The following is an 18,884-nucleotide window of genomic DNA, read 5'->3' as shown; positions in this document are numbered from 1 at the left end:
AAATACTTTGCTTTACCATGACTCTGTAATATGAATGACTGTAATTTTTCTGATAGCTTAAAAGGAGACCAGGACTTCACATTATCACCATCAAGATATGCATTCCAGAATGTTTTCAGACCTGCATGGGAATACCACCCCAGACAAACCATTTTGCCTTTGATGCCCATAGGGGCTCCTGGTTGCCAGCCTGGCAGCTCCTGCTTTATGTACACGCAGCTCTGCTCAGTACAGAGCGCAGCTCACAAAAGCTCTGGCAAAATGAAACAGCCTCTTTTGGCAAAGAGCGACTGCACGCTCCAGCCAGCGGGACAAGAACAGCTTAGGAACAAAAGGACTAAGCTCCACGCATATGTCAGGAGAGATTTGAATAGTTTATTTTGCCCGATCAGAGCCCTTCAGCATAATGACACATTCATATACACATATATGAACATTTTTTCTGAAACATTAATGTATAATACATTTTAAATTTAAAATACCAGCTGCACAGGTATTTTTATTTACAAAAATATTCCATACTTAATTTTTTAACTTTGTTATGATGACATAGTTCAGTTCAAGTACATGTAAGTAAAATAACTCTATGCAATCTAACATAGTTGTGTTTGTAACAGTACAGTTCGCAGTTCATATGAAACTATATTTGTAGACAGATGGATTTGCGACCCTACCTAAAATGCATATTCCAGTAATCACCCTCAGAAGAGCTAGTGGGGCTCAGCAAGACTTAACTGAAGAATAAGTTGCAATGAACAAAAAGAAAAAAGACACATGTACACACTAAGATATACATAAACGAGAACTGCTACACATCAAGCATGCTTACCCACAAGTGGGTAATGTTAGAAAAATTTACTGATTTTTTTCCCCCCAATGGTGCTGGTACAATGAAACAGTAGCATAACTAGAAAGCAGCATGTTTTCCTAGTTCTAACCACTACAGATAGCAGAGCTCAGGTCTAAAATAACACAGTACTGCTTATTTACAATTCTGTTTTAAAAGGGAATATTTAAAACATGTTCCCACCCCTCTCCCTTTGCATCACCTATTACTGAATGGTAGTGGTAATCCACATACAACTCCTTTTATGTTTTCAACTGAAACAGTTTAACTTCTAGTTATTATTTGCCTGGTAATATGTAACTTAGGTACTAACAAAATCAAATACGAGTGTCAAAGAAACCTACAGCTGTATGACAAACATTTCCAGGTGCTTTACATGAAAAACTAAAAGGAATACTGATTGACATCTTTCATTTGATTGTTTTATGTTTGTCGCATTTCTCTCTTTAATTTTTTTTTTTTAAATGAACACCCACATCATTAAGCCTCAGCTTTATAAAGTGTAGAAGAACCCAGGAACACAGTACACTCATCTTGCTTGAAACGGTAACAAACTGGATGATATCCAGCACAACTTTATAACATGCATAAGAAGGAGAAATTGGCCCAGCTTAATTAAACTTTTCTAAGAAAACTGAAATAAAATTGGTTTAGCTGATTCTCCTACACAACCTTTGTTTTGCTTTGCTTGCTTCCTCCTCTCAAACACCATTAATTTCCATCTACAAAGTATTTGAAGATTTTGTAGTAGTAGCAAAGCTATCAACATCCACTCAAAAAGCTTCACATAAATTTTACGGGAAATCGGCTGGAATGAAGAAAAGGTGCAACCGACAAGTTACTCTGTAAGTCAGAGAGGGAGGCAAAGCTTTGCATTCCTTCCTCCCCTCTGCCCCCAACATCAGCTGCTCTCCGTGCCCACCTGGCTATGTTAAACCCCCATGGGAAAGCAGGGCACACATCAGCCGCAGGCTGTAAGTTTTCCAATGTGCATTCAGTATTAAAAAAAAAGCCTGATTACATGTAAAGAGCTGATGTATAATCAAGATTTGTACTTAAAATATTTCCTGGACAAACTTCAATTTTAGGGAATTTTAAAAGTCCAAGGAATAGAGCTGAAAAATAGCCTTTCATGTGTACACCCAAAAAAAAAAAAAATCCCAAATCACAGAAAACCATTCAGCCAAAGACTGCAGCTACTGAGAGAACTTTTAAATATGGTTAGTTTTCTGAATGTGTTATCTTCCCTTTCCATACTAAGAGAACTGTTTGAGAATGTTCAAAATGGGAGGTAAAAATACGTATGATTATTTTCTGTAAAGCAAGATGGGCTATTTGTTTTCATTGATTAGTAATTGTATCATCTCGATATGAGATATGAATGTATTCATAAGCTTAAAACAACTTCTTCTATGGATAATATACATACTTTAAGTACTTTGACTTAAAAATTGAACATAAGTATTTTTAAAATTAAAGGTAGAAGTGTACATATAAAAATTATTTAAAACTAAAAGTATATTCTTAAGCAGTATGTATAAATAGATTTCATTGTATTATCTAGTAACAAATCTGAAAGTGTTGCAGTAATTTATAAACTGAATGTCTACACAGGATAAGTGCCTTTCATTAGATTCTATATTGTATATACTTGTATATACATATTTTGCTAAGAAAACACACACTCTAAATGATAGTCACATAATTAGCAAATGTGCCTGAAAGTAATCTGTTCTAAAGTCTTCATTGAATGTGTGTGTTTATATACAAATAATGAACCTGATTTGCACAAATATAGAAACAAAATTAAGGAATAAAATGCCATGATTGAATTAAAGTGCAGGAAAAATTCAAGTTTAAAAGTTCAGGTAATATCAGTGCCATTATTAAAGCAAAAAAAAAAAAAAAAAGAAAAGAAAAGAAAAGAGAAAAGGAAAACAAAGGCAAAAAAGGATACAAACTTTCTTCCAAAAATCCTCCTTTGGACGGAGCTTTCTAACATCACCTGCCATGCAAGTACCACCTCAGGCAAAAATCTTTGCATAAAGACAGACAAGGAACACAGCTATATATTACTACATTTTATAACCGCCTGTTTGCTGAAGGACAAATCACTGGAAATGCCTGTGGTGTAACACTTTCAGACTTATTTGGAATACACACATATTTACACATGTCAACATTCAAAAGTTACAATTTGGCAGGACTAAGATGAAGAAAAGCATCTTCAGTTTACAGTTCCTAATGAGACACACTACATATAAACAGATAGGCAGCAGCAGTTTCTCACACATCCATTGAAAAAAACAACCAAACAAAAAAGAAATAGCTCAATTCTACTTTATAATAGTTTTCCAGATACTCTAAAAAAAGTTTCACACAACTAAAATGCTCGCAAAAAATCAGGGGTGCTCCCCCCACAAGGATTTCAATATATTTTGCTGTACAAAAGGTGCACCAGCAACAGCAGAAGATGCAATGATGTATGTACGATCAACTCCCTTCCACAGAGAAGGAAAAAGGAACTTTTTAGACTAAAATTGTACATAGCCCCTTCTGTTGAACAAGAACCACTTCTGTATTCATCTCATGAGCAATCATTTCATTAGTTTTCAAATCTAGAAGCACCCTCTTCACACATGCAACAGAAAAAGATTCAACTATGATAAACTCTATAACACCAAGTAAGCCACTACTCTTCTTGTACTGGCAGATGGTCTCTCATTGTCTTGGTTTTTTTTGGGGGGGAAGTTAAGTACGCTCTCCTTTCAAGCTAAGGTAATCTTCCACTCAACTGATACCACAATTTGCTGAAACAAACATTTGCCATCCTTTCTCCAGAGCCTGGCCAGAATAATTTCACAGGATTCTGTTGCTCTAAAATATAGCTCCTCTTCACCAGGTCAAATAATCAGTCATCTCAATTTATAAATATGAGATAAGGGGACAAGTGTCAGCTAGGGTGTTTTTGTTTTTTGAAATGTTATGGGAAGTAGTCTATCCAGATTTCTTCTGGATTTTTAACAAAATGGTGTGAACTTAAATATGCATTAGACACTGAAAAATAAATCAATTAACATGCAGAGGCAAAAATTGTGTGACAAGCTGAGTTAAGTAACTGGAATTAATATTGCCTCAGTAGGTATGGGACAGAGTCATCAGGAAATCATAATGCTGCTTGTTCAAATTGTCACATCCTCATTTGTTAAGTTCTTTGCACAGTGGGCATGGTACAGCATGCCCTCCTACTGGCAAGAGAATTCACTTGTCTTTTTAAATTAAATGTTATACATAAAATCAGAGAAAGTATCAATTTGTGCTATGAAGTCCAAACATACTTGCCTTTCATTTGAAAAAGGAATCAAGAACGATCAGTAACTTCAATATTTCACATAATCTAAGCGTTTTGTAAGGATGCTCTATCTATGTACCTGCAACATCATTTTACAATACAAATACAACTGAGGTTTTGCTCTGGGAACATTCAGAAAGTGTGCGAAAAAACCCACGCAGAATGTGGTGCTTGGAGGAAAAAAACGTGAATTATTAAATTTCAGACAATGTAGATCTTTCAGGTTCTAAGTACTCCCTTTTATAAAACAAGACCAGTCAGTAACTATTCCCGCTTTGAGGAAAAAAGTCTAAATTATTTTTTAAATGCAAACATTTTAAGGAATTCTCTCTTTTTCAAAGAGCTCTGGTCATTCCCAGTGTTACAGCTCTAGTGCAGCAGCCATTAACAAGTTAGCTCAGCTGTATTATTCACCTCACCCAAAGTGAGCATCGTTTCACCCATTCCTGAAGTTTTAGTGGACACTTACCACTGCCCACACTACTGAAAACACTGCTTTCGAGACTAAACCCAAACTTCAGGCCAACTGTCTTTAGCACTGCATGGGGCTGAGATAGGTACTTGTAAACTTACCAGCAGGATTTAGAAATTTGCTAAACAATATACTGACAACTATTAAATATTAGATGCTTGCCATTACTCATGCATCAGCACCTCCACAGAGTGTAAAACTGTTTGAAAACCTGAGTCCATGATTATCCAATACCATAGTAAAGGTCTAAAGGGGCATCTAGAACTTAATTTTGAGCAAAACTATCTCAGCTATTTTCATTAATGGCTGTAAAGGTACATTCTTTTAAACATTTATAAAAATTCACAGCATGAATGGAACCCACAGCCAATTCTAAATGTTATACAAACAGAACCAATAACTGTTTTTGGCAAAAAAATAATATTTAACTGAAGTTGAAGTATTCTTACCACAATGAAGATGTTACCAAATTTCACATTGCACGGCCATCACACAAATGAAAATTCCCAGCATGACACATTTCAGTCATATTATTCACTTGACTTTTTTAATGCAAAAACTGTGTATTCTCTTGTTTTGCACTCCACAGAATATGATGTGAATACAAGAATACTAGATCAGGGGTCCAAGAAAAGACTATGCACAAGTCAACTATGTATACAATTTTCAACATGAAATCTTCCAAACTTCCAGCTTTTCCGATGAAAGAAGTGAGAGCAAACTTCAACTCTTCTTCAACAGTAATGGTAAATAAAGTTGAGTCCTAGAGAGGGTAAGTCAGTCAGCTACCATCCAGCAAGACAAATGACTTTATTCCAGCTCTTGGACCCCTGATTTATTGCCTCTCCTCACAGGAGGGTCTAACACTGGCAGCAATTACAGTAGCACAAAAACTTTTGGCATATAAAATATTAACACAGGATTGACCCTGCATTGCCCCTGCCCATCTCACACCACGTTTTCCCTTCACCCTCTTTTCCACATGTTCTAGTAACCTCCTCTGTTCCAACTCTCAGCTAACCAACAGCTAAGAAACACTCGAGTTTGTTTTTTTGTGTGTGTTTCTTTTAAATATAAAGCTCCTCAGCTAAAGCCACGACTGAGGTAAAACAGTGTGTGATTTGTGCTAGGAAACAACAGTATCCAATGGTGAATACTCCTTTAAATTTCAATGGTCCTGCCAAAATTAATGAAAACCGAAGATTTTTTCATTGGGACAAAATTAAATAGATGTAATTGATGAGCATCATCAGAATTGGTACCACTTCTTGTCTTTGTACTTCAACATCATCTAAAAAACAAAAAGCAATTTCTAATTACTGTTTTTATAATACATCAAAAAGTATAATGATACAAATGGGCTTACAAAGCAGCATGAGAAAGAGGGACTTTAGTAAGGCTTCTCAAAATTGCAACAACAACATTGGTGAACAGCGAGGGTTTAGCATGATGAATTTTCTAATGGTAGAATCACTGCTGATCTTGCCTCAGATAGTAAAAGACATTTTGGGGAGAACTGGGAAGTTCAGGAGCAGCAGTTCAGGGGATGGAAAGATCTGCATGAAAAGCCATCCTAGTTACTGAAGAAAATAAATAGTTTGGATTCAAACTCGCTTGGATTCATGGGGTTTGCATTCAACAGCTGGGTCTTTCTTAAGAACCACAGGCATCTCACACAGAGCATTTACTCTTCTTCTCCAATTCAGTGACAAAATCTTAAAGTAATGGGAACTGAGCCACATATTCGGAAGTCTATATGCCACTCAGAGGATACTCTCTAGACTCATGTGCCATAAGACAAAGCTGCTTACATTAATACTTAATTATTAGGATTTACAGATAAAAGTGAAGTGTCCTTTATCAAGGATATTGCATTCCCTTTAGATACCTCTAACATTCCCTTGCAGAAGCCAGCTACTTGCCAGCCTTGCATTTATTTGGCAGAGAATCAGTTTAATGCTCTCAGTTTCACATGCAACCGACTCACCTCATGAGCATGTTTAGAGAAAGAATCAGCACTGTAAAGCATAGCTGCAGTTTTTTCTTCCAGTTCTCCTAGTTTCTGTCCTCTTTCATCTAGTGCCAACCGGGCTCGTGCTAGTTCTCCAACTACACCAGATGCTGCTCCTTTGACGCCTTCAATACCCCCAGGCCCTGGAATATGCTGGGCGAGACTTCTTGATGCCTTCCCAGATGCTGACTCTCCAACTGGAGGCATTTGAAAAGCAATAAAAATGGAATAGTAAGTAAGCTTGGTCATTATTACATAAATACCAATGTAACCAGTTTATAAAGAGATGTCATTTTTATCATAGACACTGAGCACCTCAACACAGGCATGACTTCAAGCAATACTACTCAATGTTACTAGATGTTAGTATTTTATAAAATTGAGAGTTTTCAAACATATTTCAGAGTTTTCAGGCAGGTTATAAAATTACAACCTTTTCACAGCTCGAATGTGAAATTAAAACCCTCTCAATAGTGCTGGCATTACAGTCATCAACAGAATTGTGCTGGTGAAGTGTTTTTTAACAATACAGCTTGCTTCACAGGAAAGGTGTTGGGAGTTCAGCAAAGCAGAATTTTGAAGAGGCAAGCTGTGGTCAGTTCTGGAAGTGCTTTGCTGCTGTAGCCAGCATGACTCCACCAGCAGAAGTTTCCTGTGATGGAAGTTCAGTTTGAGGTGCAGACACCTGAAGATTAGGTGTCCGTGCACTCATTATTGTAAAAATCTGGTAAAAAAATAATGTAATATAACTCATGAAAAGGCAACACAGCTGTAAGAACAAACCAGCTCATCCTAAAGTAAACACTCACAAATGCTCTCTGGGTTCCAGTGACCACACTAACTACATTTCTTTTGCTCACAATGGGACACCAGCCACCTAGTTCAGCCCAGACACTTAATGGATGTTTCCATCTCATGCTGAATTGCATACTCTACAAAAATTTGAGTGAAGGCCAAAAGATTTTTTGGATGCTTAAGTCAAACCAAATAATAACTTTTTTTTTTTTTACAAACAAATTATGGTTTTAATATTTTCCTCTTTTAACCTCTTGGAAAAATAATATTAACTTTTAAAGTAAGTTTTGTTGCAGTTATTTCAAGATTTTCTGATTCGATTTTATGCTTCTGGGAAGAACGACTTAGATTTCAACTAACACTATAAACATTTTTCTGTCAATTCTCAAGAACAAAAAAGAAATAATATTCTGCTGTGACCCTCGTGTTAAATATGACTATTTTAAAGCATTTTCCAATGTCTTTTGCATTGTCAGTGAACTCAATTTCAGGCTTTTTTCCCTCATTCAGTACTATTTTCCTTCTGAAGATCTGAGTCAAAACTTGGTGATGGCAACTTGTAACTTTAGAAGCTATGTCTTTACATTATTTCAAGAGTACTTTTCTGTTGCCATGAAAAAGCAGTTTTGTCCTGTCCCAGTCATAATAAACATGTAATTTGTGCACATATATTTCTCTAATAGAATACTTGACCAACCTTTCAAAGTATTAAACATAAAAATACAAATGGAATCTTTAGGCAGAAAGTGACCTCTAACTACGTGATATTTGTTGAAAATGTAAAGGCACAAGTAGTAAAGACTAATTTAATTTTTATTGGCTAGATCAAAAGAATAAAAAAAAAAGGATTGCTAGGGAGCCTTGTCTATTTTAACAGAGAGGTTTCATATTTAAAAGGAAACTTCTTACAAATAAATCTGCATGATATCATGTGTTATCTATCAAATACGAATAAGTGGAAGTTAAATGTATTAAACTGCTGCATGCCACCATAGTAAAAAAATGAAGCTGTAATCAAAGAAAGAATGAGAAAATCACAGTATCACAGTATGTTTGGGATTGGAAGGGACCTCAAAAGATCATCTAGTCCAATCCCCCTACTGGAGCAGGAACACCTAGGTGAGGTCGCACAGGAACATGTTCAGGCGGGTTTTGAATGTCTCCAGAGAAGGAGACTCCACAACCTCTCTGGGCAGCCTGTTCCAGTGTTCTGTCACCCTCACTGAGAAGAAGTTTCTTCTCAAATTTAAGTGGAACCTCTTGTGTTCCAGCTTGATCCCATTACCCCTTGTCCTATCATTGTTTGCCACCGAGAAGAGCCTGGCTCCATCCTCGTGGCACTCACCCTTTATATATTTATAAACATTAATAAGGTCACCCCTCAGTCTCCTCCAAACTAAAGAGACCCAGCTCCCTCAGCCTTTCCTCATAAGGAAGTTGCTCCACTCCCTTAATCATCTTTGTTGCCCTACGCTGGACCCTCTCCAGCAGTTCCCTGTCCTTCTTGAACTGAGGGGCCCAGAACTAGACACAATATTCCAGATGTGGTCTCACCAGGGCAGAGTAGAGGGGAAGGAGGACCTCTCTTGATCTACTAACCACCCCCCTTGTAATACACCCCAGGATGCCATTGGCCTTCCTGGCCACAAGGGCACAGTGCTGGCTCATGGTCATCCTGTTGTCCACCAGGACCCCCAGGTCCCTTTCCCCTACACTGCTCTCTAATATGTAATTTCCCAACCTATACTGGAACCTGGGGCTGTTCCTGCCCAGATGCAGGACTCTACACTTTCCCTTGTTAAATTTCATTAGGTTATTTCCCGCCCAACTCTCCAACTTGTCCAGGTCTCGCTGGATGGCAGCACAGCCTTCTGGCGTGTCAGCCACTCCTCCCAGCTTAGTGTCATCAGCAAACTTGCTGATAGTACACTCTATTCCCTCGTCTAAATCGTTAATGAATATATTGAATAATACTGGCCCCAGTACTGACCCCTGAGGCACTCCACTAGATACTGGCCTCCAACTAGATGCTGCACCATTGACTACCACTCTCTGGCTTCTCTCCTTAAGCCAGTTGGCAACTCACCTTCTCTCATTCCTAAGGCATCTCTGCACAGGTCAAATGAGGAAAAATAATCTAGTGAATGAACTGAAGTGGAATGAAGTTTTAATTTTCTCACTCTCCAGAATAGTGTTTTCCAGAACCAGCCCCTTTCATTTTAACAGCATTAAAAAAAACCTGGTAAGTACTCAAAGATGAATAAAAGTGAGATCAGTTTCTTGCTTTATAAACTATTCCTCAATAAATGAATTAAAGGATCCTGTGAGAAAAACAGTAGCAAGCTTTTCAGATCTGTTGGTAAGGTGTACATCACATAAAAGCCATGAAAAGGTATTTGTCACTTCCTTTTTTTACTTTCCTCTTTGCAAATGTAACGTCTATTAACACAGGTAATGCATTTCTCAAGAATCTTTGGCTTCCTTGGGTAGAAATACCAGGAAAATACTGAATACTATAAACTTACAGAGTTCTTCTCTGTCAAGTGATTGTGCACCACCTCCAAACAGGCCTTTAAAGAATCCTCTGTTTGGTGCTTCTGGTGTTTCTACAGGAGTGAAGAGCTCGCCCAACATTTCCTTAGCAATGAAGAGGAGGCACAACAAGGCATACATTATTTCACACACAAATTAATGGAATATTTTTCACTTTAAGGACTTCTTTCATGGATTTGAATTTCAAAATGAATCTGCTTTAATAGGTATCTGCCTTTGCAAGGTGACGGAAATAAATAAAAACTTATTAAGAAAACCATCCAAACCATCTGTTCTAATTGTTGCAAGTTTATAGCTCACAAAATTCAGTAGCAAAGGAGGGGATTTGAGCAAAGCTGTATTTACCCCTCAACAATATGGCAAAACTCCTGGTTTTGTTCTGTTGAAACCATTACCTACAAATACTCATATCCATGTGTGGTACAAAAATCGAGCTTACAGCCTGCATCTCTGCTATTTCAGTATCCTATACAACTTCCAAGCTGAAGCATGGCTGAGAGTCTTTTCAAGCTGTTAATACCCCTGAAACATAATAGTTCCCTTCAAGTATCCTGAGTTAGCATTCCCTGCTTATTTCAGCATGCACATCCACCAGCATCAGTTGAAAAAGGGAGTTTTGTTAACCGCACATGTTAAACAAAGAAGTCTGCTATCAATCAGATAGGAAATTAAGAAACTGTTTAAAATACAATAGGATGGATGAAACAGAAAAAAAATAAGAGAAATTATTCTTTCTGAATCAGACTCTACAGTGAGAAAAATCAAAGTATCAAAGGTGAAGTGCTCAGCTTTATGACAAACTTAATTACTATAAGCATTGTGAATCTAGAACTGAGAAGCTCCAAGTGTATCCATATCAGAAAACAGTAATTTAAAAAAATTTATTACCTGAAGATTTTCACATGTTTCTTGACTGTAGGTGAGCCTCTGTATTTCAGTCGGTGAGACAAGATAGAGTGCTTGTCCATTATTGGTGAAGCAGAATGTTCTGGCTATCCGCATATTGGTGAGTGGCAGGTAATATACATCCAGTAATGGCCTTAAACTTGGCAAACTTAAGAAATAAGGAAAACATGTTTAAATATAGCATGATTGTCTATTATTTATCAAATGGCTCATTTTTAAACCACAAACTGTTTTGTCTTCACCATCCGCATAAGTATGACAAACAGAGTATCATTTAAGGCAATTACAAAATCTCAAAACATATTTATGAGATTAAGGTAGCACCTCAAAAGTGAAATTCAAACATCTGCATCACACAGGTTTAAAAGTATAATTTAAATGATACTCTGAGCATGTAAATCACGGATTCACTTAAATCATTCAGTCACTACTAATAAAGTATTTTTATAAGTATCTGCCAACAGTTTACAATTGAACATCCTGCCTCTTCTCTCAGGTGAAGAATTTCTCCTTGACTAAAAATACAAGTCTAAAAGATCTCTCCTCAGGAACACCTGGAAATACACAGGGGTGTGCTTTAAAAGACAAACAGAATTCAGCAGCCTCAAACAACAGACTTATGAATTATGTCCATCTATTTTGTCCGACTGCATATTCAAGAAGTCCTCTCAGGGCAAAGATTGCTTACCTTCTATTTACTGATCCTGTACATGTAACTGCAATAATTACTGCATCAAGCTATAACAATGCTTTTGCTAAAATCATTCCTCTACCTCACAGTAATAATAAACGCAAGTAAGAAGTGACTGAACACCTGATGTCTTGATAAACAGAACCCAAAATAAACTGCTGTCTCAAAAACCATCCCCTGTGAAATTTTTGTAAACACATAATTTATGCAAGATGTTAGTTGCAAATGTACCAACAATACATTAAGCAGTGTTTGCTGCAGATACATTCTGCTTCAGATGATTGTTTCTAGAAAAGCAGTGAAGTGGCAAAGTGAAGTCAAAAGCAATGACAAAGAAAGATGCAGTAACTGCAACAGTCAGCACTGGGTGGTGCTGCTTTTTTATGATACTGAGATTTCTAAATGTTAAGCCTGCATTTTACAGACTGTGGATGGTCTCTTAGCAGGAGACTTCATCTATGGCAAATGAAAGGAAGGAAAACAGGTAACATGAGTTCGGAGGCGAGTTCTACAGGTAAGAAATAAAATGCAATATTCTCTTGTAAGCACATCACCCAGAAATGGCACTTCTGCTGTGCATTTATCTAAAAAAATAATATTCCTAAGAGCAAGTTAATAACAGGGAAGTGCTTTGCTTCAGACCGACGGAAGCCTAAAATGTCCTTACAGCTTCAAGACAAAAACAACAAAAAATATCAGATCAGACAGGCCAAACATGATATCCAGATTGCATTTTCAGAGTATCGAACAAATCTGTAACAGAATCGTAAGTCCTATCTAAACTTGTTTCAGTAGATAAGTATGGGACATCTTGGTTATGATACAACATACTGACAACTTTACACAAACAGCACATGAAGTCTCTTCCTGGCAGCACAATAAACCCTGAAGAAAACCAGAATAAACAGTCTCTGAACATTATTCAGTTCAGTTTTAATTAGGGAAAATACAGTGCGTGCCCAGCAAGGTGAGCAGCATTTTCTAGAGATGTTTAGAATATATGTTGGGATATAGATCAATGCAGTTAACAGACTTACATCCTATAAGTAAGTTTTGATTGTATCAGATCAGCTTTAGTTTTATTCATAACAAATTCCTGAAGGAGCAACTTTTTAGAGAATTTCCCAAGCTGAGAATTTGTTTTTGCAACCTTAAATATAACCTTTTAGGAATTTTACTGGCACAAATTTATAATGCCATGTTTCACAGTCATCTTAGCATTAGCCAGGACTAAAATGGAAGTGCAAGTGTGTGTGTGTATATATATATATATATACACACACACAGTGCTATTCAGAATAAAATAGCATTTGGAAATATTAAAGAAAGGATGTATTACATAGGTGAAAGGAAAATATATTCAAACATTACTTTTATACACGTTTAAGTTCCTAACTTAAATCTCTTACTTTAGATTACTTATTTCTATGCTACAACCACGAGCTATTAATCTTGCCTTTATAGCCCAAGTTTAAGACCTTCAAGACATGAGCAGGCTACACAAGAAGTAAACTTGAAGCATGAGTGTGATGCAAACAGCTGCACAAAAACATGCAGAGTTGTGGTCAGGTACCAGCTGAATGTCTGATCAATGCACTTTTCTCCATCAGGGAGTAAATTCACATTTGAGAAACCACATCAAAGATGTATATCACATGCTTGGAACTATTTGTTGATTAAGAATAGCTTGAGCTAAACTGGTAAATTTTTCATGTGTTAAAGGCACGACGTCCAATAAGAATGCATAATCGAAATTATCCAGGCTCAAGTGTTAGAGGTTCATCAACACTGAGTGAATATAGACTTGTTTTATTCATTTTCTTATGGAAAAGGACACTTTCTGTCTAGCAGAAGACTATTTTTTTCTCTTAATATTTAAGTTAGTACCAAACAGGTCTTACCTAAAAGTCATAATATGTCCATTGGCACAGAAACATGCAAGGCAGATACTGTTACTCAATGACACTATATCTCCACGAAGAACAAAAGAAGTCTCTGTTATGTTTTGCTTATAAATACAGTTCTGGGATGGCAGTGAGATAACTTTTGCTTGCTTTTCCGAACATATCACTGCATATTGGTTTTCACTGATTTCCTGAGAGGAAGAGGGGGACACTGAGACAGGTCGTCGCTTTTTTGATTTATCTTTTTCATCTTTATCTTCAGGAACATTATGTTCTCTCCACGGTTCATGTGCTGGTGGGACCAGAGATCCTGTGGTATCCAGAAAAGCCATTCTCAAGATTGCCCCTTTTAGCCTCAGGATGGTTCCTAGGAAAAAGAAGTTGAGCACCTTTCTAAATCAATTTTCCTGAACTGTCTTTCAAGATACAAAATATTCCTTAAAGCGGTCAGTAAAATGAAAACTAAACAAGAATTTAGGCTTGCCTGTGTAGCAAAACAAACTTAGAAAAACCTTTGGACAATAATCTGAAAACCAATGAAGCATGTGCAATAGCACATATGCATTCAAGAAAATGTTAAACTAGTTTTCAAGAGTTAAGCATATGCATACTCTTCCATTAACTTCAACAGAAACCTATACATTTCTAAGAGAGTCAAGCTGGAATACACATTTGGATTGAGTTCAGTGTTAAACTCATTTCATTCACTCCAGAGGAATACACTGTGTGCTTAATACCTACAAGAAATGCTGTTAGCCAAAGGTGAGCACCACCTCTTTCTTCAATACAGACACATTCACACATACAGAAACAAGCAACCTGTCTTTCTTTGTGTGTGTGTTTTCCCCTTGCAGTTTACATTTGAATCCACTTCACTGTAAGATAAAATGAAAGAGGGAATTTTCCCTCCCAATTGTTTAAATCACTGTCTCTGTATGTCAGATCTTGGGCTCATGCATGTCTTATTTTACTTATATTTATTCACATGGAAGTAAAAACATGAACATTTGCTATGTACATGAAAAAAACCACATCATGCATATGGCAGTATCTTTTAAGGTTCATACTGCAGATCCAGCGATTAAAGTAACTGTCCAGTCTGCAGCATGGCCTTTACAATCCTGTTACCATGTCTGAATACTGCAGCCAATACCATACTTGATAAGCACAAATGAAATATGGTCTAGAGGTCACACTATTCCTAATCACTATTTCAATCAAATGGAACGGCAAGTTGCACATCCTGAAACTATCAGTGTGAGCAAAGTAGAGCAGAGCAGCATATTCTGCATGAGACAGTGGTAGCAGGAAAGCAAACCATTAATACATAATTAAAACAAAATCAGTTGCTGTGTATCAGAAAACAACCTTTCAGAGCAATCCAAACAAATATTCTATCCCATTTAAAGTTAGTTGTTCAATATACAGCCCTTGATTTATTTCCTTTTTATAAAGCAGGAAAATTACTCAAAAAAAATGGAACATTTGAAATACTCATCTCTTCCACTATCTGTTTAACAATTGCCATGTACTACATTAAGGTTAGAAAGCATGTTTTTTCTCAGCAAATATACATTAAAGTGGAATTTTTATATTATATGAGAACGTATTTTCAACTTTGCAACTTCGAAACTCTGGTAATGAAGTAATCAGTCTAGATTGTTAACATTAGTAGCTAGATCAGTGAAGTATGTATTAATTTCCAACTGATCTATAACAGAGAAAAATAGTTTATCTGAAGAAAGAACGACACCACCAACACTTTATCGAAGTATACTTTAGGCCATTTGCTTTGTACATACCACTAGGAGAAACAATAACTGGCTGAAGAAGTCTTTGCTCTCCTCCTGGGGGTAAGTTCAGGACAATGACAAGCACTGTACCCAGTGTGGTCCCAACCCACAGGGATGGGGAAGGTGATGTATCAGCCTTTCTTGTGAAAGTCTCACAAAAATGAAGAGCTGAAATTGCCTCACGTGTCTCTTTATCAATGCTAGTTACACTAGAACTCCGGGATCGACTGAAAGAGTTGTCTTTCACATCTGAAAATAAATCAGTATTAATTAAAAAGAATGGAAAAATGTAGGCATGAAAACAGATTTTTTTGTTCTTTAGCATGAAGTATACACTATAATTCTGTTGATTATTACTCCAGCACTCTTCCTTAGTCATATTTCCTTTTGGCCCAGTTTTCAATGCTATACCCTGAACAAAGCACCCAATCTTTTTTTGCAGGGGTTGCAATTAGGTAATTGTCATGAACAATTGTTATGCATATATCTGTCTTCCTAGGACAGAGAACAACAGCTAAACAGGACTCCTCCTTTAAAAAACAAACAAACAAAACACACACACACACACAAAAAAGCCCCCAAACTGAATTACAAACCTCTCTGCCAATTAATTCATTGATCAGATTAAGAAATTGTCTTCCATGAAACACGGTTTCATAAACTTGTGAAGATGCAACTACTTCAGTTTGAGAACTGCAGTTACATCCAGACAGCATGATAACACATAAGCTGTAGTGACTCAAAATAACATCGTGCCGCTTTAGGAAACTGTATGGAGTAGGTCTAACAGGCTATTTACACACAAACTTTTAGCAAGAGAAATATTTAATGCTATATATCAAATGCCACCTGGCACTGATATGCAAAGTTGAAGACTTCTGTTTTGAATACTGTACAAAATTGCACTAATACTTCTCAGGAAATCTTGCTTACTGCTTAGTAAATAAGGTTCTCGTAGCAGAGAGTGAATTCTATTATCAACAAAAGCCGCAAACCAGTAAATGTGCTTCTAAATGTGTACTGTTTGTACACATGGCGATACTTAACACATCAGCATGTCTGAATTTATCTCGCTCGCAAATGAATGCTTTCCTTTAACTCATCACTCCAAAATTCAAAATTTCAGCATAAGACAACCCTTACTAGTAAAAGCTTAATGCAATTTATATAATGGCTTTTAAAAAATTAAGTTATTGTTTTGGAACTTTTGGTAGGGTATAGATGTAATGGTCATCTTTAAAGCAGGTTTAAGAGCAAAAGAGCAACATTTAACCACATGCTTTCTGGAAGTATCACTATGTTAACTTCATTAAATTATTGCAAGACTTTCTACAAAGAACATCTAACATGCATTTGAAAAGCATACACACTAGATTTCCGCTGACTAAATATATCTACTCAACATATACAGTCAATCTTCTCAGGACATATTTGTCTTATTCCAACAAGGATAGAAAAATTGTCTTGCTAAACTTCAGCTAAGTGAAATTTAAAACATGGATTATAAAGAGAAAGTAGGTCGGCCGCTCGGATGTTGACATCCTAAGTTTTCACATAAAAAAAAAAATCAAATCCAGAGTAAAACAATGAAAACAGATATTTTTTAAAATAATTCCTCTAATGACCACAACCTCTGAGGATGCTTGCTTCTCCAGACTTGACTAAACTTTGTTTTTTCAACTCTTACATGAATTAAACAGTCTGAATATAATCATATGTTAACTGCAATAGGCATAAAATAAAATGTGCACTTGAGTTGTATTTGGTTGAATATTTGAGGACCATGTGTACAAATTCCAGAAGCATTGGAATGGACAGGAAAAAAAAAACCATAAAAAGTAACTTGCGGGACAATACAGGCATTGTGGAGAGTGGACATTCATTCAGGAAAGAGAACTGGGAGTAAAGAGTTTGACTGCATTAGTGTATATTATATACCCTGAAGTCAGGGAAGAATCTATGATGAGTTAATGGATTAGTTTCAGATGAAAAGGAGGGAACAGTGTGATGACCAGCTACACACCACTTTGTCAGAAAGATGAAAAGATGAAGCTCTTTCGAGCCACTAAACTAAGGGATAGGACCTAGTGGTAATGGTACCACCTGGATTACAACATCGAAGAGCAATAGTATAATGCAGACTATGTTCAAGATAACTTCTGTTTTAGAAAGTGGAGGATAAACACAGAAACATGTAGTTTAGGATTTTGTTTTGGTTATTTAAGTAAGAAAAGAGGCAGGGTAAAAATTTAAAGACAGAAAAGTAATTTGAAAGAACAAGATCATGGAAGAGCAGGTTTCAGGAAGCCATAGAAAGAACAGAGAGTAAATAAGCACAATGAATTTGGGAGAAAGGCATTTCAGTAGTCTCAGAGCCAGTAGACAGGCCCACATAAATGACCAAAAAAATCCAAGCAAGCAGACAATCGCTGAAGAACGCTATGTAAAAGCTATCCTGCTAGGAGAAAAGATAAAAGTAAAATAAAGATCATAATTGCCTGAGTTATTTACAGACCTGAAGACCTACAAGAATGTTACACAGAACAAAATGAGGTATCTAAGTGCAGATATCTACTCATGTGCAAAGTCACACAAAACCAGTCAAAGGCTATTTAAAATTTGGAAAGGACAAAGTATTTTATGAGTATACGAGAAGTGAGTTGACAAAAAAAAAATCCATTATTTCAGTAGAAAGAATAGCAAATGTTAAGTTATGTAGAACATGCTGAATCTCAGGATCGGAAAATACTGAATTTTGGCTTTTTTCTCTAGTCTTCACAGAAACCCCACCCTTCTTAGTACTTAATGCTATAAAAGAACTATAAAAGAACTGGGAGTAAAATAACAGTAGAAATAGAACAAATCAGATAATATTTAAGTACAAATGTGGTCCAGTTTGCAAAGTATGGTAAAATTCACCCTAAACTGAACTTATCTCTAAAACATCATTAAATATAGTAAGGAAGAACCAGACAGATTGGGGGGGGGGAGGAAAATCAACTTTTTTTTGCTCTCTTGTGCCAACAAGGCTACAGTTAAGTCCCTCTGGTTCTGAGCACAGCAGTTTTAGAAAGATGAGGAAAAATTCCAAGTTCAGATGAAATCAACAGAAGCCATCCTAGATTTAGACAACATAACCTAAAAAGAGGAGAAGGAACTGAACTTTATGAAAAAAATAGTCTGCAAAAATGAAGATTAGAGATGACAGATTTCAGCAGCTTAAAAGATGGCTAACAAAAAGATAGGGAACACTTGTTATCCCTGTTCATTGTGGAAAGGACAAGAAAAAGTTAATATGGAAGCAAGGAAAACTGATTAAACAACAGGGAATTTGTCTGACCAAAACCATTGGAACTTTCTGTTTAGGATTTTTCTAAAAACTTATTTATTGGAGGCTCATGAATAGATGAGGGGTTGAACTGTCAGACATCTGGATCCTTGCCTTAGCAAGGGATTAAAGGCTCTCTGAGGGTTCCTTCCAACTTCACATTTCTCTGAGTGGAGCAAGCTGTAAGCATACATTGTAAATCAGGGTGGTCCCACTCAGTTTCAGGACACCC

At 36.5% G+C, this 18,884-nt stretch overlaps 1 protein-coding gene across 9 annotated transcripts in view; it reads right to left on the bottom strand.

Annotated features, from left to right (window-relative positions):
* Nucleotides 1–355: 355 nt before the first annotated feature.
* Nucleotides 356–18,884, bottom strand: part of STXBP5 (syntaxin binding protein 5) — a 103,434-nt gene continuing 84,905 nt past the window's right edge. For all 9 annotated transcript variants that reach the window (XM_082049679.1, XM_082049680.1, XM_082049686.1 and 6 more), the window contains 6 exons: nucleotides 15,334–15,573; nucleotides 13,529–13,898; nucleotides 10,919–11,084; nucleotides 10,003–10,114; nucleotides 6,659–6,879; nucleotides 356–5,962 (listed from right to left, as the gene is read on the bottom strand). In XM_082049679.1, coding sequence (XP_081905805.1) covers nucleotides 5,921–5,962; nucleotides 6,659–6,879; nucleotides 10,003–10,114; nucleotides 10,919–11,084; nucleotides 13,529–13,898; nucleotides 15,334–15,573 — 1,151 coding nt within the window. In that variant the 3' untranslated portion in view covers nucleotides 356–5,920. The remainder of the gene's footprint in view (nucleotides 5,963–6,658; nucleotides 6,880–10,002; nucleotides 10,115–10,918; nucleotides 11,085–13,528; nucleotides 13,899–15,333; nucleotides 15,574–18,884) is intronic.

Source organism: Streptopelia decaocto (genome assembly GCF_964273445.1).
Source record: "Streptopelia decaocto genome assembly, chromosome: 3".
NCBI classification, from domain to species: domain Eukaryota; kingdom Metazoa; phylum Chordata; class Aves; order Columbiformes; family Columbidae; genus Streptopelia; species Streptopelia decaocto.
The sequence above is the reverse complement of the archived record's forward strand: the minus strand, read 5'-3'. Positions and strand labels throughout refer to the sequence as shown.